The sequence below is a fragment of the Leguminivora glycinivorella genome, chromosome 2 (genome assembly GCF_023078275.1).
Source record: "Leguminivora glycinivorella isolate SPB_JAAS2020 chromosome 2, LegGlyc_1.1, whole genome shotgun sequence".
Classification (NCBI taxonomy): Eukaryota; Metazoa; Arthropoda; class Insecta; order Lepidoptera; family Tortricidae; genus Leguminivora; species Leguminivora glycinivorella.
The window spans coordinates 26,383,307-26,405,876 of NC_062972.1; the positions used below are offsets into that span (position 1 = coordinate 26,383,307).

Genomic DNA, 22,570 nt, shown 5'->3' on the forward strand with positions numbered 1-22,570 from the left:
GGAGAATCTTCATCACAAATGCCACTAAAATGCGACTTGTCAGGGCATTAGTATCTCCCAATTTTCCCATATTTCTTTACGGTGCTGAGACGTGGACTTCAAGGGAAAAGAAGATAGATTTCCTAGAAATGTGGTGCTGCAGAAGAAAGCTAAGAGTATCCTGGACAAGGTTCAGATGCGATGGACCAGCCAAGTCAAGGCTGTACTTAGTGTCCCACTCTACGTATGCGTAAGGAATGTCGATGCATTGTTAAGCTTGCTACCACCCCTGATGTGACGACCACGACCACTCTGCCAAGAGTGTGACGACAAAGAAGAAAACAAGATCGTTCTTTGACTTAAGTATATTGACCGGGATATAGACCCTACTTACCTTTTTGATTTTTGTCTTCGAACTATTTAATGTCCAGGATGTTAGCGATTATTGTAGCCCTAACACCAGACGTGGTCGATAGTCTAACAATAGTCTATCATACTGCAAAGAAGAGTACGTATACCTATATATTTAATAATAAAAATTAACGCTCCAGTCAAAGATGAAGAGCAAAACGGTTCTCGCTGAAAGTCGTCGAACATCATAGAAAATGCGTTACTACTTGCGAACAAAAGATAAGGTTGCGTCTTACACATGTAAGCTAAATGATGATGATGACTTATTTTATCAAGAATGGATGTTACAACTATTGTATTTTAAGTTTAATAAGTTTACTTTTACTTTCAAATAAGCTACAACTACTCTATTGTTTTATTTAAAAATAAATTGAGTAACATTACTTTTTAGCGACTTTTTTTCAAACTGTTCATCCAGTGCGACCTCTAAACAACGTCCAAATCACTTGAAATTTGGTATATAGGCGTTTAAGATAAGCTAGAACCGAAAGCCGAGCGAAGTCAGAAAAAATATCACAATTTTATTTTTCCCATACAAACATGAAACACCCTACTGTTGTCGCATTATCGGCCAATCAGAGACGGTTATTACAAACAATTGGTTGCTAGGTAATTCGATGTTGATACAACGGTGAACGACTCTATTAACATTAATTTTAACTTCCATGAATGATGATATTTCCGTCCATTGATGATGAAGATGATGACTCGTAGAAAAAGTATTGTATACAATAGTGATATAATTAAGCTTTTCACTCTCGTACCGTACTATTAGGCCACTCAGCAAGCTTCGTGGCCTAAACATGGTACTCGACTGAAAAGCTTTGTATTATATCACGATTGTATAAAATACTATTTCTTCATGTTCACTTCGCACTCGCAGTCAAGTTTATTTGATAATAAATAATAATTGACAAACATCGCTCTTATCTTTCAAGCATTTCAATAGTGTCAGCGTAAACCTGATGGCTGTATGGCTGCATGGATTGCTGCTTATTACAAAATATCACAACACCGAAATCTAAAAGTCACCCATAACCAAATCATACCACCATCCATCCATCCATACTATTGATGAAATTTGGAACAGACAATCTTTAGACCCTGAGACAGAACATAGGCTACTTTTTATTTCGAAAAAAAGGGATGAAGGGGTTGAAAAAGAGGTTGAAAGTTTGTATGGGATTTCTTAATTTTAAATGATAAAACCATGAAACTTTATATTTTAGCACTTGATAAGAAATCCATACTCCATACTAATATTATAAATGCGAAAGTAACTCTGTCTGTCTGTCTGTTACGCTTTCCCGCTTAAACCACGCAACCGATTTTGATGAAATTTGGAACAGACAATCTTTAGACCCTGAGACAGAACATAGGCTACTTTTTATTTCGAAAAAAAGGGATGAAGGGGTTGAAAAAGAGGTTGAAAGTTTGTATGGGATTTCTTAATTTTAAATGATAAAACCATGAAACTTTATATTTTAGCACTTGATAAGAAATCATTAAACATATATTTAAAGTCACATACAGGTCGAACGCGATTAATTAACATTATTTTTACCTTTAAAATAAACATGGTGGGAAATAAACATTAACTAAAAGCGGGTAGATTATATTTATTTGTCTACCCCGAACATTTATATAAATTAATATCGGGTAGTTTTGTGTTGTTTACATCTCCGGTGACATTTTGCTGGGACGTCAGTCTTCCGCGACCACGGCCAGTGCAACCTGGCCGAAACGTTGGGAAAAAAGGTAAAAATAATGTTAATTAATCGCGTTCGACCTGTATGTGACTTTAAATATGTGTACAAAGCGCGAGAACTTAAAGTGTTATATCATTAAACATCTTGATAAGGGATAGGGATAGGGATAGGAATAGCGATAGGGATAGCGATAGGGAAAGCGATAGGTATAGCGATAGGGATAGCGATAGCGATAGCGATAGCGATAGCGATAGCGATAGCGATAGCGATAGCGATACGGATACGGATACGGATACGGATACGGATACGGATAATATGGGTATCGTTAGCGGGATACGGATAATCGGTCGGCGGTCTCTTACAATCAATGTGCTCTAAGACGATCGTTGTCTGCTTGCTTGAAGATTACGTACTATTATATTTACGTAGTCATGGATATCTTACCTTTTGAGAGCAATCGTGAAATAGGAGGTGCGGAGGGAGAGCGACTCTGGACCCCTTTTACAATCCTTTTTATTCAATCCGAAACAGTCAGTAAACCGTATTATTAAATAATATTGAGATATCTGCACAATCCAAGGAAATCACAGCATTAATCGCTGTTTATATCTCAATCGATAAACCTACAATTTTGATAAACGTATCGTGAAAAGGTGCACCCGCTGATAATTTAGCAGCAATATATAAGTTTGAGCACTAGGTCATTAAGTTAGTCAATCAAAATGAAGCGGTTGCTGTTTCTTGCGTTGCTAGTGGCTGCCTGGGCTGAAGAGGATGTGCTGCCTCTGGCCGAGCCTTGTGATCCCGAGGCTTGCCAGCTGCCCGCCTGCAGGTGCTCTGGTACTGACATTCCTGGTGGACTTCACCCACGGGATACGCCACAAGTAAGTACCGGCAAAGAGAATATGGACTAAACCGCATTAACATCATTTACCACCAAGATAACAAATAGAGAATTGATACATTTTTGGGCTTCATATCGCTTCAAGAAACATCAACTTTCTTTTGTTTTGCTGTTCATTTCTGAAGCTCCTTAAAATATTATAATATGTACATTCTAGAGTGGTTGCCTTTATATATTTACCTGTTCTCTTAGTACAGATACTTATCAACGTATAAAACGTATTTCTTAAACAACCGCATAAATTATGTTCATCTTTCAGTTTGTCTTATTGACTTTTGATGACGGGGTGAACATCGTCAACATTGACAGTTATCGCAACCTCGTTTACAATCGTCGCAACAGCAATGGCTGTCCCGTCGGTACCACCTACTACATCAACCACGAGTATACCGACTACACCCTCGTGAATGAGTTGTATAACCAAGGGTTCGAGATTGCACTCCACTCCATAAGCCACCAAACTCCGGACACCTACTGGAAGGAAGCTACTTATGATGACATGAAGTTGGAATTTGGAGACCAGAGAAGGCAAATGTCTCATTTCGCTAATATTCCGATTGATGCAATTAAAGGTAAGTGGAGTGATTTGACAAGTTGGTTTATAAAATATGTTCATGCACATTATTTATTTATTTATTTAAACTTTATTGCACAACTAAAGAAACATGTACAAATGTCGGACTTAATGCCAAAAGGCATTCTCTACCAGTCAACCATTGGGTTAAACAGAGACATATATCTTGGCGCAGGAGAAATAATAGCTAACAGCCACGACCACGGCCAGTGCAACCTGGCCGAAACGTTGGGAAAAAAGGTAAAAATAATGTTAATTAATCGCGTTCGACCTGTGTGTGACTTTAAATATGTGTACAAAGCGCGAGAACTTAAAGTGTTAAATAGCTAACAGATTATGTAACTGTCTTCGGCAATGTTACTTGTGTAAATAATTAAATACTGCGAGTGTCTCAAATAATTTCATTAACACTCTGTCATAGTAGTTTATTGAAGCTCTGTCAACTATTATTAGTAGTATTACATGTAGACAAAACATTATATTTAGTAATAAAATGTATTCTCTATTTCCAGGTGTCCGCATTCCGTTCCTGCAGATGTCTGGTAACTCTTCCTTCCAAGTCATGACTGACTTCGGGCTGGAGTATGACTGCACCATGCCAACCGCCAACCAGATCAACCCTGGCTTGTGGCCGTATACCCTAGACTATGCCTCCACCCAAGATTGCGTTATTCCTGAATGCCCCAGTGCGTCTATTCCTGGAGTATGGGTGCTGCCTTTGGTCAGCTGGGTCGATTTGAGCGGATTCATTTGCTCTATGGTTGATTCTTGCTTTAGTGTGTAAGTATTTGACTATTTTGATTGTATATTTTTGCATTCTCAAATTGAGACTTTTTTCATAGAGATTTGTGAGATACGATGAATTATACAAATAGTCCAAAAATAAAAGTACCTACCTATAAATGAATATCGAGCTAGGTGGGAAAGAGACATAATTATTGACGTCAATGAATCTTTACACTGTAACACATCGTCACTACTTTTAAAAAAACTTGTATTTTCGTCTGTCAATGAAAAGAAATTGTAGTAAGTATGTATGGAATGCATATAGACTTACTGAGTTTTAACTTTGAGGAACAGCGTGAGATACGAGATTTTTTAAAAGTAAATTATTTTTCATGGAATTATTGAACAAGATCTTAATCGGCTCAGTTACGTTACAAAAGTATTCCTATTATAGCTTATCAGTAATTTGACTGATCTTGATAGAAATTTATGTAGTGACGACATTCTATTATCTAAACTGATCTTGAAATTTATTGGCCTCCTCCCTTGAACGACGAAGAGGCCTGGTTCGAGTTCATAGTGACCAACTTCGAGAGACACTACAAGGGCAACCGCTCGCCTTTCGGTTTCTACGTCCACGAGTGGTACATCGCAAGTAACCCCGCCATCTTCAGGGCTTTGGGAAGATTCTTAGACATGGTCAACAATCTACAAGACGCTTTTCTGGTAAACATTTTATCATGTATTCTTTCTTCTCTATCTTACTATTAGAAATCTAGAAGCTTTAATTTATAAGCTAACTTAAACTTTATTGATTGGTACACACTTTGTATAATTCAATAAAATCCTTAGTATCAATCGTATCTATCTTGTATTTTATTATCTTATACACAGAGAACAATATTATGAATGATTGTAGGTAAACTCTGCTGAGGTGCTCGACTGGGTGAAGGATCCCGTCCCAGTTCCCGAGTACAGGAGCCGCCCGTGCAAAAGCTGGGTGTCCACCGCGTGCCCGCGCCAGAGCTGCGGCCCTCTCACCTCAGACCACAACGTTTGGGTGAGTAGCTGCTGAGCTGAGTGCTGGGTGAAGGATCCCGTCCCAGTTGTACAGGAGCCGCTTGTGCTCTGGGTGTCCACGGCGTGCCAGCGCCAGAGCTGCAGCCCTCTCACCTCAGACCACAACGTTTGGGTGAGTAGCTGCTGAGCCGAGTGCTGGGTGAAGGATCCCGTCCCAGTTCCCGAGTACAGGAGCCGCTCGTGCAGAAGTTGGGTGTCCACGGCGTGCCCGCGCCAGAGCTGCGGCCCTCTCACCTCAGACCACAACGTTTGGGTGAGTAGCTGCTGAGCTGAGTGCTGGGTGAAGGATCCCGTCCCAGTTGTACAGGAGCCGCTTGTGCTCTGGGTGTCCACGGCGTGCCAGCGCCAGAGCTGCAGCCCTCTCACCTCAGACCACAACGTTTGGGTGAGTAGCTGCTGAGCCGAGTGCTGGGTGAAGGATCCCGTCCCAGTTCCCGAGTACAGGAGCCGCTCGTGCAGAAGTTGGGTGTCCACGGCGTGCCAGCGCCAGAGCTGCGGCCATCTCACCTCAGACCACAACATTTGGGTGAGTAGCTGCTGTGCTGAGTGCTTGGCATGTAAACGCACCGTTACCGCGGAGACGTAATATCGGGGAGATGCTAACCTAATACATGGCACTGCCATTTAGGCCAACAAGACATTTATAGCCACCGAATCCTTCCACCCTATCTTTCGAATCAGTCGGTGGAATCTGTCACCTATCACTATCACCCATAGTGCAAGCCACAGATTTCGGGAGATAGGTCATGCCGGGCGATTTGTATAGAATACGCCTGTCGCAAGGTCTGCGCAACCCACACAAAGCACCAGTAATTGTAAAGATAATGCACGCACACACCTAATCCACACACACTTGTAGCTGGACGCTCCTATTGCGCAATACACGCGCATCATTTCAATGGTTGTGTACATGCGAACGATAAGCGAGCGCGATCGCGCACGCACACAACGATAAATAGCGGGAACGCCTCGCCTCGTTTCCGAGAAAAATGTCTCACTGAGTGAATCGTTTTGTACACCGTTCATTGCGGCGCAAAACACTACACTGTTTACAATATGTTCCTTGTGTAGCCGCAATGTATAATTAACGTTTTAAAGCACAAGCAAACGTAAGGTTACATGGTACAACTCGGAGTATTACGTTGAATTCGTGTTTTATGTGAAATAAAAGGAAATAAATAGTATTTACCTATGAAATGTTATCCTATCGGCTTGGAAATTATTCAGGTCACTGCGATGTTTGCAAGTTATTATTGCACACTTCGGCATTTTGGATAAAACTCGTTTTTCGTCGGTGAACAGCGCGCGTGTACACTCGATGACAGCGGACGGCGAACTGGCGGCGGTGTAGGCCCAATGGGCCTACATCTGCGACCAGGCCGCGCGCGGCTTGTCCTCTCTATAGAATTTTTCCTCTGAGGTATCATGTGCTAGGCCCACTGGAACCTCTTTGAGCGATGCTGTAAATTTTCACAATCAGATATATTTTTAGTATATTTCATGTTTTTATTATGTTTCTTTTTGTTTTTAGGGTGCATACTGGATGCAGATCTGTAACACGTGTCCAAACACATACCCATGGTTGGGAAACCCCCTCGGTGAATAGAATCTGCTTTGTTTATTTGAAAGTTATCTTGTTAAGATAGAGAAAAAGCAAGAGTGGGAAACTGCGTACGAAATAAGTTTAAGAAGACAACATATTTAGTCAAGTATTTAATAAAACTCAATCAAAAAATAATTTAAATGTATTCCTCCTCAGTTCTGAAATTTTGTTATTATAAGTAAGTACTCAATTAATTTTGGAATATTTACAAAAATTGTGCATGGCTGAGGAAGCTAACAAATAAACTTCTAAATATAAAATGCCGATTTTTTTTATTTCTCACATAAACGATCATTATGAATCTGCCCATCAAAACCACATTTTCCCTGAAGAGAAAAGAAATTTTGCCTGCTGAGTTTATGAATTTGAGGCCAAAAATAAAGACACACCACCCCATATTATCATCCATTGAAAAGCTTAAATTTTAAGTGTATTTATTAAAAATCTGATTTCTACAACTACAATAGGTACGTTTAAAGAAAATTCTATATAAACATTATTGGAAAGTGAAAGAGTTGACACGTTCAGTGCAGTAATCAATGTTATCATATTTTGTTGCCGATTTGATAACGATTAAAGATAACAATATAAATTAATTTTCTAGATAATTGACAAAAAAGATAACTAGATTGCTAAGGATAATTATTTATAAAAGTAACTTAAACAAGAAGCGCAATTTAGTTCGATCTAATCACATCTCAAATCACAAAGTTAATAGTTTAGCCAGTGAATGTACATACATAGATAAAGGTACAAGATATCAACAGATTCCAGCCATGTCCCGATACAGTCCTAAGATATTAATTAGTAAGAACAAAGTTTGAATATACTCGTATATATATATATATATATATATATATATATATATATATATATATATATATATATATATATATTTATATAGTACTTTCGTTATTTTTTATATATATATTTAATGAAGAAAGTACTATTATTAAATTTCGTTAAATTAAGTATTAGGGTGAAATCACCAAAAGATGAACAGTTAAGCGAATTTCCAAAATTTGAATTTTTTTTTTATATGTAGTAACTCATTTTCGACAATGTTATTTTTTTATGTAATACGGCATTTCATTGGATGTGTAATGATTGGTATAACTTTTGTTGGTATAGTAACATTAGATATAACAACATTTGGTATATATCTAGAGGGTATAATCACTCATTTGACATAATTAACATTTGGTATAACCACAAAATATCTACTTTTATTTTGTATAATCATTATTTCGTATAACACTTATTTGTAATAACCGTGGTATGGTATAACTATATATTGATATACGACTAGTATAATATAACTAGGAAACAGTATAAAACATTTCATGAATTAATTTTATTCTTTTTGGAAGGGATCACAGTTCTAACCTAACCTAACCTGTTTGTCTGGTAGCAGCGCGTTGTGTGTAAGGGTCACAGTTCTAACCTAATCTACTTTTCTGGTAAATGATGGATCTAATTTATTGTGCAATTCTAACTGGGCTTTAGAAATAATTTGTGTTATACAATTTATTTATTATAGGAAATAAGCATTATATTCAAAGTATGTTATAATAAATGTTATTCGAAAAAATGATCATTATATTAAATAAGAATTATACAATTTGTCAGTATATTATTTGTTGTTATACGATTCAATAATTATATCAAATGATCGTTATAACGACTAAAAATATATCAAAAAAGTTATACCGATCGATACGCACCCCATTTTATTGAGTGTATAATAAGCTACGTTCGGGCCTCGTATTATGATTCAGTAATTTTATAAAAATGATTATATCTAAAAAGGGGTCAAATTTCCAGTAGTTGAACAGAGTGTCCTATCTCTGAACGATTTGACCCCGATAGATGAACCAGCATAAAGGCAGTATAATGTGCCCAATATATGAACGATGTAATTCCAATAGATGAACAGGTGGGGACAAAAGTAGCATTTGTAGGAAACAGTTAAACTTTGCCCCTATTGTAAATGCATAGGTATTAATATAAAATGGTTTACAGTATTTAAAAACAGCAATCGTTTAAAAAATTAAAAAAAAAATTGAAAATTTAAGCATTCATTTTTTAAACCGCTACTGAAAACTTGAACGAATCAATTTATTTGGTTCATGTTTTGGACACAATATTAATGAATTAAACGAACTAATTTGATGCAAGATTCATTTATTGGAATCCAACCTAAAAGATGAACCAGTAAATTTTCCTAGCTCACGTTTTGGGGACAGATTCTTTAGTTGAACAATCCCGTTTTCATACAAATAGAAAATTAAATAAATCCTTATTAGATAAAAAAAGCTCTGTTTATCTTTTGGTTTAAAAATCAACAACTAACAAACAATCAGTTTTATGTAAAAATAGTACATATATCTATTTTATTTGAATTTATAACAACATTTGAAAAACGAGCCTTTGCCCATAAGTTGACCGTCTTTTGGCTCGAACATACAATATTGGATCTTGACCAGCAAATATCTCATAAAATAAGTAAAAAAACGCATTTCTTAATAATGTAAACAAAAGAAACATTAGTCAAAAATAAATCGGGCCCATAAATGTAATACTCGATTTTTTACGAATTAAAAAGCTTAAATTTTGAAATGCTTCTCTTAATAAGAAATTCATACAAAATGCGATTTCGGAATGTAGCGTAAACTCGACGACCACTCACGGACCTGTACGTGGCTCACTTGTCTGGGAATTAAAATTTAAGTATCGGCGATGAGTTGCTGTGTTTATGAAAAAAATATTCGTAAATTAATTATTTAGGTTTTTAGACCTATCGGTCAACTTTTGGGTGTCGATCATCTAATGGTGCAACTACCCTAGTGCAATAAAATGTGAAAGTGATTTTCCTAGTATGTACCTATGTTGTATATTATAGCCTGTTCTACATGTTCACACTAGCTATAATTCAGTAAACGAGTAAGTATACATTATAATAAAACACCAGAAAACTTTTCTAATACATTTATTGTACGCCATTTACATCAAATAGTAACTATTCGCCTACCAAATTGTGGGTATAATGTATACAAATGGTTACATCGAGTCTTTGCATTCATTGTTTTTTACCTCTAAACATTAAAGTAATATTACAAGTCTATGCCCTTCCGTTAGAAACTTACTGCTAGTGACAGATATTTGCCTAATTATTAGGAGTCATCGATATTTTCATATACATTGTAACGTAATTCCAATTTTATTTCTCTTTTATTATAAATGCCGTTTAGAATAAGTAGTTTTATTCACGAACACTAATTTGTGCTTTGGCTCGAGTTGTCATACGGTCAGGCTGATTTTAGTGCCACACGGGCCGACCGCGCAGAGCGATCCGCACCGGACTGATAGGTATGTTTATAGGATTAAATTGAGCATTTCTTTTTTTTTTGCCAATAAAAAAAATTTGATTGTTTTAGGGAATTTTAGGTCAATTTTACTCAGAATCACGAGTACTTTCAATCTCACTGGGAGACAAAAAGTGTCCCAGAATTTCCATACATTTTTGTTACTTTCCTCTTTTGTTACCCCATACAACATGTACGGAAAATGGTAACATAATAAGAAAAAATCGTATGGGACAATTTTTTTAACTACTAGGATTGAAAAAGCTAGTAATTCTGAGAATAAATAGCACATTTTTTTTTTCAAAAATATCACACTTCATAAAAGTGGCAAAAAAAAAAGAAATGCAGTTTAGAGTAACGCGGGTCCGTGCGGAAGACATACCTATTGAATATAATGATAATGAGATATTCGATAGAATCGAGTTGTGCCTAAGAGGCCACAGTACTGGCTGTTGAAGGAATACTGTCATATTTTGTATTTGGTATAGCAACCGATTCTTTGATATGTTTGTTTACGTTTTGTAAGTCAGTCGGTCAATAACAGTTCTCATGTAAACATTGAATAAATTCCTGGTGTACACTTTCTTGGTTTCCTTGTGCTATAGATCTCTGCTATATAGTGTTAGACCTGTGGGATATCCCCCACAGTGGTTATGGTCCCTCGTACGAATCAAGAATTGTGTTAACGGTAAAAGGAAGAAATTTTCAGCGGAAATGAGTAGTACTGTGAAAATTGACCAACTCAACGAGAGTAATTATGAGACGTGGAAGATCCAAGTAGAAGCAGTGTTGATAAAAAACGACGCCTGGGGATACGTGAACGGGAGTATCAAGAAGCCAGCTGGAGAAAGTGGAGAAGCCGAAGTAGCGAAATGGGAGACAGGAGATTCCAAAGCTAAGTCTGACCTAATTTTATCCATAACTCCGAGCGAATTGAGGCACCTGAGAGGTTGCAAGACATCGCGTGACGTATGGTTAAAGTTAAAGGATATTCATGCTTCCAAAGGACCTGCGAAAAAGGCTACACTGTTAAAAGAGTTGTTACTGCGTAAATTGGATGAAAACGGCGATTTGAGGGAACATGTTTTGAGATTTTTCGAAGTAATAAGCCAATTATCTGACATGGACATTGAAATGCCTGACGATTTGACATCTATAATGCTTCTGTATAGTTTACCGTCCAGTTTTGACAATTTTAGATGTGCAATAGAATCTAGAGATGCATTGCCAAAACCAGACGCACTGAAAGTGAAGATTTTAGAAGAGGAATATTCCAGAAATCAGAAAGAATGTGTAGATAAGGCACTTCTTGTAAGAGGAAAGAAATCTTCTAAGCCAAAGAGTGGCATAGAGCAACGTCAACGCGCATGTGATGCCCCAGGGTAGGCTAGTTCGAAATTCAATTTTAAATGTTTCAAATGCCATTTACACGGTCATAAAGCCTCGGATTGTACTCAAAAGAGGGAACAACGTAATGACAGTGCAAAGTATGTGTCGAACTCAAGTGATTTACATGATGTTAATTCCAATTTTGTAACATTCAATTGTGTTTCAGATGCTAATGCTGTTGGGAACGAGAATGGAAATTGGATCGTTGACAGTGGGTGTACGTCACATTTGTGTAACGATGCAGATAAATTTGGTACTTCATTACTACCGTTGTCCGGTAAGCTAAATTTAGCAACGAATTCGAGCACAAACGTACAAGGTAAGGGGACAGTTAGATTTTCTTCATGTGATAATGGTTCTAAAACTGAAGTGCAATTGCCAAATACATTATTTGTTCCGGATTTGCGATGTAACCTGATTTCAGTAGCAAAAATTACCGATCAAGGTTATAGCATTACGTTCAACAAAAATATAGCTAGTGTTCAAGATAGCTATGGTAATACTAAACTAGTCGCAAATCGGAAAGGTAATTTATATTACGTCGAGGAACATTGTGGTGTAGTGTCAGCGATTTCTGAGCGAAAGGTTGACGTATGGTCGTGGCACGAACGTCTTGGTCATTTAAATGCGAAAGATCTTGTCCGAGTTTTAAATAAATCTGGCATGAATTTAAAGATGTCAGATGTAACAGAATTGTATGATTGTAAAATTTGTGCGAAAGGAAAAATAAGCAGGTTGCCATTTTCTAGCTCGAGTGGACTATGCAATGAAAAGTTAAAAATCAAACATAACGTGAAGATAAACGTGAAGAAAAGAAACGGATCGAGTTTTGAAATCGATAAGAAAAGATCGGCAAATACTACAAATCAACCTTTATCGGTAGATGTAGAGTTCCATCCGACTCAGACTAGTGGAAATCCGATAGAACAGATCTCTGATCACGAGGATGTGTACATAAGGTCATCGAGTGATCGCGATCCTGAACCCGAGAGAGAAGAGGATATTCCTGTTGAAGCCCGTCAAATGACAGATGTTCCAGGTACTGTCGCAGTACCATCTCAACATGATCATCATCAAGATGAAGTTCATGTAGATGGGGGGAGGATAGTGAAGAGAGGTCCAGGGCGACCGCGACTGGAGAGAGGTCATGTTGGGCGTCCTCGGAAGATATACAACACAGTTATCATAGAACCGGATCCTGTTATCGAAGGGCCAGAGGTTGTTGTAGAGCCAGAGATTGTCGCAGAGCCAGAAGTTGCCATAGAACCAGAGGTTTCTGCGGAAGAAGGCTTTGAGTCAACTGAGGAGTATGGAGACTGCGAAGATTTCGTTGGAGTTGCCGAGATTAGTCTGAAAGAGGCCTTATCAGGTAACGAGCGAAAAGGATGGAAGGATGCAATAATGTCAGAAGTCAAAAGTTTAATTAAAACCGGCCAAGAGCGTGTCGGGCCACGCTCAGTGTAGGGTTCCGTAGTTTTCCGTATTTTTCTCAAAAACTACTGAACCTATCAAGTTCAAAACAATTTTCCTAGAAAGTCTATATAAAGTTCTACTTTTGTGATTTTTTTCATATTTTTTAACCATGTGGTTCATAAGTTAGAGGGGGGGGGGACGCACTTTTTTTTCCTTTAGGAGCGATTATTTCCAAAAATATTAATATTATCAAAAAACGATCTTAGTAAACCCTTATTCATTTTTAAATACCTATCCAACAATATATAACACGTTGGGGTTGGAATGAAAAAAAAATCAGCCCCCACTTTACATGTAGGGGGGGTACCCTAATAAAACATTTTTTTCCATTTTTTATTTTTGCACTTTGTCGGCGTGATTGATATACATATTGGTACCAAATTTCAGCTTTCTAGTGCTAACGGTTACTGAGATTATCCACGGACGGACGGACGGACGGACGGACGGACGGACGGACGGACGGACGGACGGACGGACGGACGGACGGACGGACGGACGGACGGACGGACGGACGGACGGACGGACAGACAGACATGGCGAAACTATAAGGGTTCCTAGTTGACTACGGAACCCTAAAAATGACACTTTTGATATCGTCAAGAAACCTATGGGCCGAAATGTCGTTGGTTGCCGATATATTTTAACGACGAAGTTAAATATCGACAAGACTGAGAAAAAGAAAGCTAGACTGGTGGCGAAAGGCTTTAGCCAACGTTACGGCGTCGATTACCAGAAAACCTTTGCGCCAGTCGCTAGACTTGATTCGGTAAGATTATTAGTTGCACTTGCAGTGGAACTGGATCTTGAAATTCATCAGTTGGATATAAATACGGCGTATTTAAATGGATTATTAGAAGAAGAGATATATATGAAGGTACCAGATCTTCTTGACGAATGTTTGCAAGATTTAACACGACTGGAGCAGCCAGGTTCATTCATATATGAAAGAGCTAGCAAGTTGTTATGCGACCTGAGGTCTGGAGGCAATGTATGCAAGCTCAAGAGGTCGCTGTACGGCCTAAAACAAGCTGGTAGACAGTGGAACATCAGACTGGATGAACAGCTGAAGTGCATGGGATTGCAAGCATCTTTAAATGAGCCATGCCTTTATTTTAAAAATATAGACTCGCAAACTAAACTCTTTGTATTAATTTATGTGGATGACATACTCGTCACATCGCAAAGAGGTGAATGCATCGAACATTTCAAAATGGAACTGGCCGAAAAGTTTGAATTGAAAGATTATGGCATTGCGAAGTATATGTTAGGCATAGAGTTTGACAGATTTGACAATGGAATGAAATTGTCACAACAAAAATATATTGACGATTTGTTAATTAAATTTAATATGAATGAAAGTAAACCGATATCTACGCCTATGGAATTTAAGCAAAAGATAGAAAAACCGGTGAATAAGTGCAGTGCGCGTGAACAATACCCATATCGCGAAATTATAGGTTCGTTGATGTATCTTTCTACGGGAACGAGACCTGATATTACGAATACGGTGGCTGTATTGAGTCAATTCCTGGATTGCCCTAACGAGGAATGTTGGAATGCAGCAAAGCGTGTCTTGAGATACCTGAAGCATACGAAACAATATGGACTTATTTACAAAAAGACAGGTAAATCATTGCATGGTTATTCGGATGCTGATTGGGGAGGTTGTTTGATAGATAGGCGTTCTTATTCTGGTTATGTTTTTATGTTAGGAGCTGGTTGTGTAAGCTGGAGATCAGAAAAACAGAGATGTGTGAGCACTTCATCTTGTCAATCGGAGTATATAAGCTTGGCATCGGCAATGAAGGAAGCTATATACCTGAACAGTTTGCTTACTGAAATTGGGTTACGTAAGTATGCACCATTATCTTTACATGTAGATAATCAGGGGGCAATATGTCTTGCGAGCGATCCAATGTTTCATTCTCGGTCCAAACATATTGATATAAAGTATCACTTTGTGCGAAGTGTATTAAAGGACAATAAGAGTATTGAGTTAAAGCTAGTACTTACCGACCGACTCAATGCTCGCCGATATATTAACGAAGGCTTTGCCTAGAGAAAAGCATTATACGTGCATGCGCGGTTTGGGCATTGCTTGTTAATTGTTTACATTTTTAATAGTTGTTCTTTGATATCACTTTAGTTTGTTGTATGTTTTATTGTGTTACAATTTATTTTGAATATGCACATTAAGGGGGCGTATTGAATATAATGATAATGAGATATTCGATAGAATCGAGTTGTGCCTAAGAGGCCACAGTACTGGCTGTTGAAGGAATACTGTCATATTTTGTATTTGGTATAGCAACCGATTCTTTGATATGTTTGTTTACGTTTTGTAAGTCAGTCGGTCAATAACAGTTCTCATGTAAACATTGAATAAATTCCTGGTGTACACTTTCTTGGTTTCCTTGTGCTATAGATCTCTGCTATATAGTGTTAGACCTGTGGGATATCCCCCACAGTACCATCAACTTCATATAAATTGGTCATGCGGATCGCACCACGCGGTCGGTCCGCGTGACACTAAAACCAGCCTAAAATATTTGATAATCCTGAAATATTCGATAGATCGTCCTGAATGACACGGTCTATAAACGTTCAATATCGGAAAATAGACAGTTATTATTTAAAATATGTATGAGTATTTTTTTGCATAAGATTGCAATGTGTTGGTTCAGAAATGTGAAACGAAGCCTAGTTTACATTTGTAGATAGAAATTTTATTTTAAGTCGGAGAAGCTAGTAATATTATTAATATCACGTAAATATCATATATATCGATGAGAGACAAATATACTTAAGGCTATAGAAGGTATCTATTTACAAATTATGAAGTGAACAACATCAATGGATATTAAAATGAATTCGTAGAGAAATATGATAAACTATCGCTTATATTTACTGTAAAGTTAGCTACAGTAAAGCTTAATGAAGGTGTAATAAATTATTACCACTAACTTACACTCTACTACGCTATATGTACAAAATAGTTACGAATTCCTTAGGAAGCGAAACAAAGTACCGCTACTAGAATAAGATTCGATGGCTCGAAAAAATATTTCGATCATTTGAGGTAGAAAATAAAATTAATCATAACATTTTCCTAAAAGTACGATGACGCTTAAAACTATTATTTACAATTTGATAAAATAAAATGGTTAATCAATTACTGAAGTACTGGCTGGTCCTAAGTTACTACTATATTTTATAACAAAACATTATTTACAACTTTATACAACAATAACCCTAAAGTAAAATAAATTAAAAGTAATACTGTAAATAATTTTAAAGCTTAATTTATAAAATAAACAAATTTTATTCGCTTAAAATAAATCAGTCCGTTCACAATAGGTGTATATAAGGTCCTAATTTATTAGATGCAGATATTTTTACAGCTGATAGTACTCGGTCTCTGGAGTATATTAAACCGTGAAACATTATAGCTTTTACGATGTTTTTTTGGAGAAAACGGAAAAACAAATTTGCTACGTAAAAACACCCTGTTTATGTGATAATTAAATGAAAACTCATTGAACAGATTCTAGTACCTCTTTTACGTACCACTTAACTGTAACTGGCCACTTCAATGACATGTACAGTTTTCCCCCCGAACCTTTACGACATTTACAACAAACAATTATGAAACAATTGTTGACATGACAGACAGTGTTATTGTGACATGTGATAATGCACATGATGATTTTTTTTAGACGAAATTATAATTAATTTTTTTGTTAGGAAAATGAAATCAAAAAAGTTACATGAAAAGATTTCTTAATTTATATTTAAAGTTAATTATTTTAATGTAAAGTATCATGTGTTAAAATATCTGCAACTAATAAATTAGGACCTTATATAAAGAATCAAACTTCATTTAAGTAAGTACCTATAAGGTTAGATGGGGTAAGACGAACAGTGAGGTAAGACGCTTGAGAATCCTCATACTGGCGTTCTTTCCCCGAGTAAAATATTAGGTACTATCATATTTTATTCTTATCCACATGACCTGACACATATAATGACACATTCACCAGTTATGTTTGGCTCTATCTATATTATTATTGATTGTACGATACTCAGATAACTCAGCAATATCAAAATACTGAAGATATTTAAAATATTACAGTTACTTACCATTTTTTTAATACCTACTGGACATTTAAATAGAAAATGTTTATGGTTTCGCTATAATTTTTTTATAATACCGATTTTATATTGTTATACAACAAGAGCACACCTCGGACACTGGCGAACAAATAATTATATGAAAGAGGCGCGTTCCTAGCGCAGTCTAAGCTCGTGTAAATTAACGAGTACTAATGCTTGCATCAGTGAAATTTGACAGGTCGACTGTTCACGTTTTTGAAAGGCGGTAACTGTGAAGTTAGGAAAGGGGGTTGGCGGCTGTTTCAGCGGGGAGCGGAAGTGGCCATACTGTACGATAGTAGTCTCTATTATACTGTGACAAGAGGCAGATATATTATCTAAAGAGTATCATAAAGTAGGTATCTCTAACTTTCAGGTTATTAGCCTGTCAGGGACAACGTGGTGTTATCGTGTGTGAAGGTATCCAATGTAACCTTCAAGTAACACATGCCGTATCCCCGTAACCGTAAAATACGGTTGCGTTGTTTAAAATCCTTATGGGCTGCACGGCAGAAAAATATATTGAATCATGTGTTTTACCGAAGCACATGAGCTGCACAGCAGCATAATGAAAGGTATTTGAAGTATGAATCATGTGTTGCCTAAAGCCCCGGGGCCACAATGTTCTACATTTTCTCATAGGACTTTATTCAAAACATGTTGTATAACATCATCTGTTGAAGAATAACTTAATTTCACACAAACATGATCGCGGTTGTATCGGCAGAGCTCACAATAAACCCACAACGAAGCGACAGTGACACTTTTCTTCTTGACACTTTGCACTTGTGTCTGGTAGCCATACGCAAAACACAAAGGCCACACAGCAGCATAACGAGATGGATTTAAAGGTTAAATCACGTGTTCCTGAAGCCTCGAGGCTCAATATTCTACTACAGAACTACAAAACACTATGATAGTTTTCCATAAACTTAATTGCACACATGATGATCGCGTTTATAACGGCAGAGCTCGCAATGGACCCGGCAGCACCACACGAAGCGGCAGCGGCACTTCTCCTCGTGGTCGCGCACCCGCGTCTGGTAGCCGCGCCCGCAGCACAGCAGGCGGCACCCGTCCAGCCCGGCCGATGTGCGGTTGCACGAGCGACCGCGGGTTCCGAGGATGCCGAGCCTGAAATAAAACAAGTTCATTCAGATCTTTACATACTCTGGGGTCTATCTATTTGTCTCAAATGGTTTTGACACGACCAGGACATTTTAGGCTCTCCCCAAACTTATCGACGCGGAATCGGTGTTCGCCGACCAAAAATCACTCGTTCAACATGAATACGCACGCATACGACGACGCGTAAGCGATGTCATACAAACGAGCGATTTTTGGTTTCATTTTTGGAGCGAGGTGGCTAGAGCCACGAGTACATGAACTTCGCATGAACCAATCAACACTGGCGAATTTCAAAGTCATATCAAAATAAGATCGAAGCCGTATTAGGTTTTCAAATCTAGATCGGGGTCCTAAAATAAGACGACTAACTTTTCTTTGCTCGAGATAAGATAAATTCCATTTGCATTTTTATGTGTTGATAAAAAACATTTGGTGCAATTAAGTGAGCATAATCTCTAAAATAATGACGATAAATATACAGTGGAAACTGTATAAGACTCATATTGAAAACATCACCATCCATTGTCTATCAAATCAAAAAGAAACTCTTAAAATAAAAATGTTGAACACAACTTACTCGTCATTAGGTTCGCAGTAGTCAGGAGAGTCTTCTAGATAAACCAGGTCCGTCTTGTTAGGCTTTTCATGTCAGCGTGGAGGGGTCGCAGTTTCCTGATGTTTTTTCCTCTTTTTCTTTCAACCACCTGGAAATTAAAATATCCAATAGGTTCCATTAAACTTTTTTTATTTTATAAATACCCAGAACATTGTTATTAGTTATACAATTTAAGCATTAGACTGCGAAGAAAGTCAGGAGCCCCGTGAAGTTACAGCACATTATCAACCTTCGTGCATTCTGTCAAGTTCGAGTATGAGACGCCTCACTCAAACTGAATACACATACATGAATAAACTCAATACCTTAACGTATGACGCTTCTATGTATCTAGTGGTAAACGCGTCACCTTCAGAACTGAGCTCCGGCAGGCGGTGCCGGTGCCAGTAAACTCGCATCGAGCACGACCCAGAAATGTAGTGGCACTTGCACACACATTACATACTCCTTCGGACTGATTTAAAATAGTACAGTAAGACAAATGTAGTACCTTAACATGTGATGCCCCTTCGTACCGAGTGGTGAGCGCGTCGCCAACAGCACGCAGCTGCGGCAGGCGGCGCCAGCAAACTCGCACCGAGCACGATCCAGACATGCCGTGGCACTTGCACACGCGCTGCATACGCCCGCGAACCGCCTGGAAGCATTACATTACTGGTGTAAGTCTAAATCCATTACTGGATCTTATTTCATTGTTTTAAAATAATGGAAGGACATTCATGCTTTTTAAACCCCGACGCAAAAATGACGGGGTGTCACAAGTTTGACGTGTCTTTCTGTCTGTCTGTCTGTCTGTCCGTCTGTCTGTATGTCTGTTTGTCTGTCTGTGGCATTGTAGCTCCCGAACGGATGAACCGATTTAGATTTAGTTTTTTTGTATGAAAGCTTAGTTAGTCGGGAGTGTTCTTAGCCATATTTCATGAAAATCGGTCTACTATGTCGCGGTCGGGGGTTTTTTCAAAATTTTCATTTGGTGGTTAGGTTATAAAATATGTCAAACAAATCAACAATTGGATATGGTGGTGGTGGAGTCATTATATACTCAGTAACTATAATTAATATAATTATACAAGTTATAAAATAACCTCATGAACGCCAAGAACACTAAAAGCGTCATAAGTGTCATAACTATTTAGTAGTGTCCAAAGCGTCCTAAAAATAATTCATTTCACAGTGTTATGCATGTTACATATGGCATACGCTTTCTACGTTCCGAGTCAAAAAGACGAGCTACTGTTTCTTAATCATGTGCTATAGCATGTTCTTTATGGTATTAAAACAAGTACCCTTCTTCCAGCTTCATTGTTATGCAGGTTCATCAGCCCTTCATCAGTGTTCTTGTCTTCCTTAGAGTCCACGAAGTCCCGGCTGTAAATCTCACCATACCTGATATCCTGAAAAAGTAAATTCACAAAAATTAACCCAATGCTTTTGCAAAAATCTTAATTAAAAACAACGTTTCATGTTATTGGGCAATATTTACATCAAAATCATGTACAAGGTGAATCATTACGATCAAAATGCGCATTGGGTTTATATTGACAGTAATCCGATTAAGTAGATAAAATTAATTAATACCAAAATTATTAGCATCAAATTCAACGAAATGCCTTTCTTACTTGGATAAGATAAGAAAATGAATTTGGATGAACTAAATATGATTCCGACATTTCCAAGAATAGCATTTGATTTGATTTATCAGCGATATCATTAAATTTTAAAGTAATAAAACAATAACAGAATCCAATCCATCGTTTAAAATTATATCCTTTCATGATTTAAATTTCATCTTATACTTTAAAATGTCATCTTTACCAGCTGAAGACAAGACAAACAGCCAATGCACAAGCACTGCCTCACGAAATTGACTCAACGCCCACCCGGCCTACCTCAGATTATCTTTCACACTGTCAATACCTTGGTATACGCTTTTGCCCCTTCAAGTCTAAAGAAGAAGTCTGTGGCTAAAATAACGCGAGCACTAACTCTGTAGACCATCCTCCCCACTGCTAGTCCCTTGGTGTATATACTTCCGCACCCTCGAGTCGCAGGAGCACTCGTTGCTCGCTCGCATCGCGAGCAGGCGCGGCCCACGGCGTGCGCAAGCCCCGCAGAAGTGAGCAGCGATGAGCTCGCTTCACTCAGCGCAAGGTACTTTTACCTACGTGCTTTGCAAGATTTTGTTAGACAGCAAAACCTACCTCAGAACATCCTTACTTCCAGTGCCTTGGCGTACGCTACCGCACCCTCGAGTCGCAGGAGCACTCGTTGAGTCGCGACCTCCTCGCGAGTCATGCGAGGAAGCGAACATCGCAACGTGTGTCAGCGCAGCCGAAGTCAACAGCGACGAGCTCGCTTCACTCAGCGCAAGCGCGAACACTGCTTCACAAAACTTTATACTGTGCAACAGTATTCAACCTACCTCAGAACATCCTCCCCACTGCCAGTGCCTTGGCGTACGCTTCCGCACCCGCGAGTCACATGAGCACTCGTTGAGTTCTCCTCGCGAGCAGGCGCGGGCCACGGAGTGCGCAAGCGCGGCTGAAGAAAGCGCGTGTACGAACGCCGCTTCGCGTGATTCTGGAATCAGGTTACGAATTTAAGAATAATGTGATGATAGCAGCAGTATAACTCATCAATTATAAAATAGTCGATTAAAATGATTTAACCTAGTGTCGATGTCGATCAACTCGGTCCCGGAAAGCATAGAGCTAATTGTGCACCGGAAAGACCCTGCGTCGGCCCGCTCCGTCCCGCCCCGGCCCGTGCCGTTACGGTCTAAAGTGAATAATCTTTAATAACTTTGAGTTTTGTATACATATTTCATGGTGGCCGAGCATAAGAAATTCGTAACGTGACGCCCTCTTAAACAACAAGCCAAAATATGCCGAAAATACACTGATCTAGACACACAAATAAACACACGTCTTTTATGATCTGCGTGATGAGATCGACAGGTGAAAATAAACAGCATTGAGTGTGATTTCTTGAAGTGCCATTTATAAATGATAATCATTTGTTAATCTTAAGACTAAAATCAAAAATTGAAGTTTGTTTAGTAAAGTTTGATTGATAGTAGTTTATTTTTTTATTGTTTTATAAAGACAATCATTTACTGTTCATTTCTAGGTAATTGACGACGGTATTTAATGAATAGGGTTGACATTCAATTTTACTTGTTGAAAATATTGAACCATAAAAACGTAGTGAATTTTCTCTCTCGGGTAATAATCGTCACCGTGGTCCAGGCTCCAGGCGTCTATACGAAGGTCTAGGCAAAAGAGTATAGTAAAAAATGTTCTTTATGGCAACTGAGTAGCGTGAATCTGGGGCCTAAAAGGTCCCACCAGCCCGCGTGACGGCAGAGGCCTGTCGGTTATTCGGCACTGTCACTTATTACTTCTAACTGATTGGCAGGCTTTACGTTCTCTATCTTCAAAAACTCGTATGACATAAGCTGA

At 38.1% G+C, this 22,570-nt stretch overlaps 2 protein-coding genes across 2 annotated transcripts in view; one reads left to right on the forward strand and one right to left on the reverse strand.

Annotated features, from left to right (window-relative positions):
* The first annotated feature begins 2,806 nt into the window (after positions 1–2,806).
* LOC125236753 (chitin deacetylase 8-like) lies at positions 2,807–7,246 on the forward strand. Its single transcript, XM_048143679.1, has 6 exons — positions 2,807–2,983; positions 3,263–3,575; positions 4,090–4,358; positions 4,844–5,029; positions 5,223–5,363; positions 6,915–7,246. Exons 1-6 carry the CDS (start codon positions 2,822–2,824, stop codon positions 6,987–6,989), a joined length of 1,146 nt encoding a protein of 381 aa, XP_047999636.1. The 5' UTR covers positions 2,807–2,821; the 3' UTR covers positions 6,990–7,246.
* A 9,791-nt stretch (positions 7,247–17,037) lies between these two features.
* LOC125240480 (protein Wnt-4-like) overlaps positions 17,038–22,570 on the reverse strand; it is a 110,379-nt gene continuing 104,846 nt past the window's right edge. Inside the window, 6 exon segments of the mRNA XM_048148375.1 lie at positions 17,038–18,499; positions 19,071–19,137; positions 19,140–19,197; positions 19,600–19,746; positions 20,396–20,503; positions 21,532–21,689. Of these exon segments, the coding sequence (XP_048004332.1) occupies positions 18,298–18,499; positions 19,071–19,137; positions 19,140–19,197; positions 19,600–19,746; positions 20,396–20,503; positions 21,532–21,689 (740 nt within the window). The 3' untranslated portion in view covers positions 17,038–18,297.

Coding starts and splice junctions, on each gene's coding strand:
- LOC125236753 (XM_048143679.1), top strand. CDS start 2,822: ATGAAGCGGTTGCTGTTTCTTGCGTTGCTAGTGGCTGCCTGGGCTGAA. Junction 4,359..4,843: donor TTGATTCTTGCTTTAGTGTG/TAAGTATTTGAC, acceptor ATTTATTGGCCT/CCTCCCTTGAACGACGAAGA. Junction 5,364..6,914: donor CCTCAGACCACAACGTTTGG/GTGAGTAGCTGC, acceptor TTTTGTTTTTAG/GGTGCATACTGGATGCAGAT.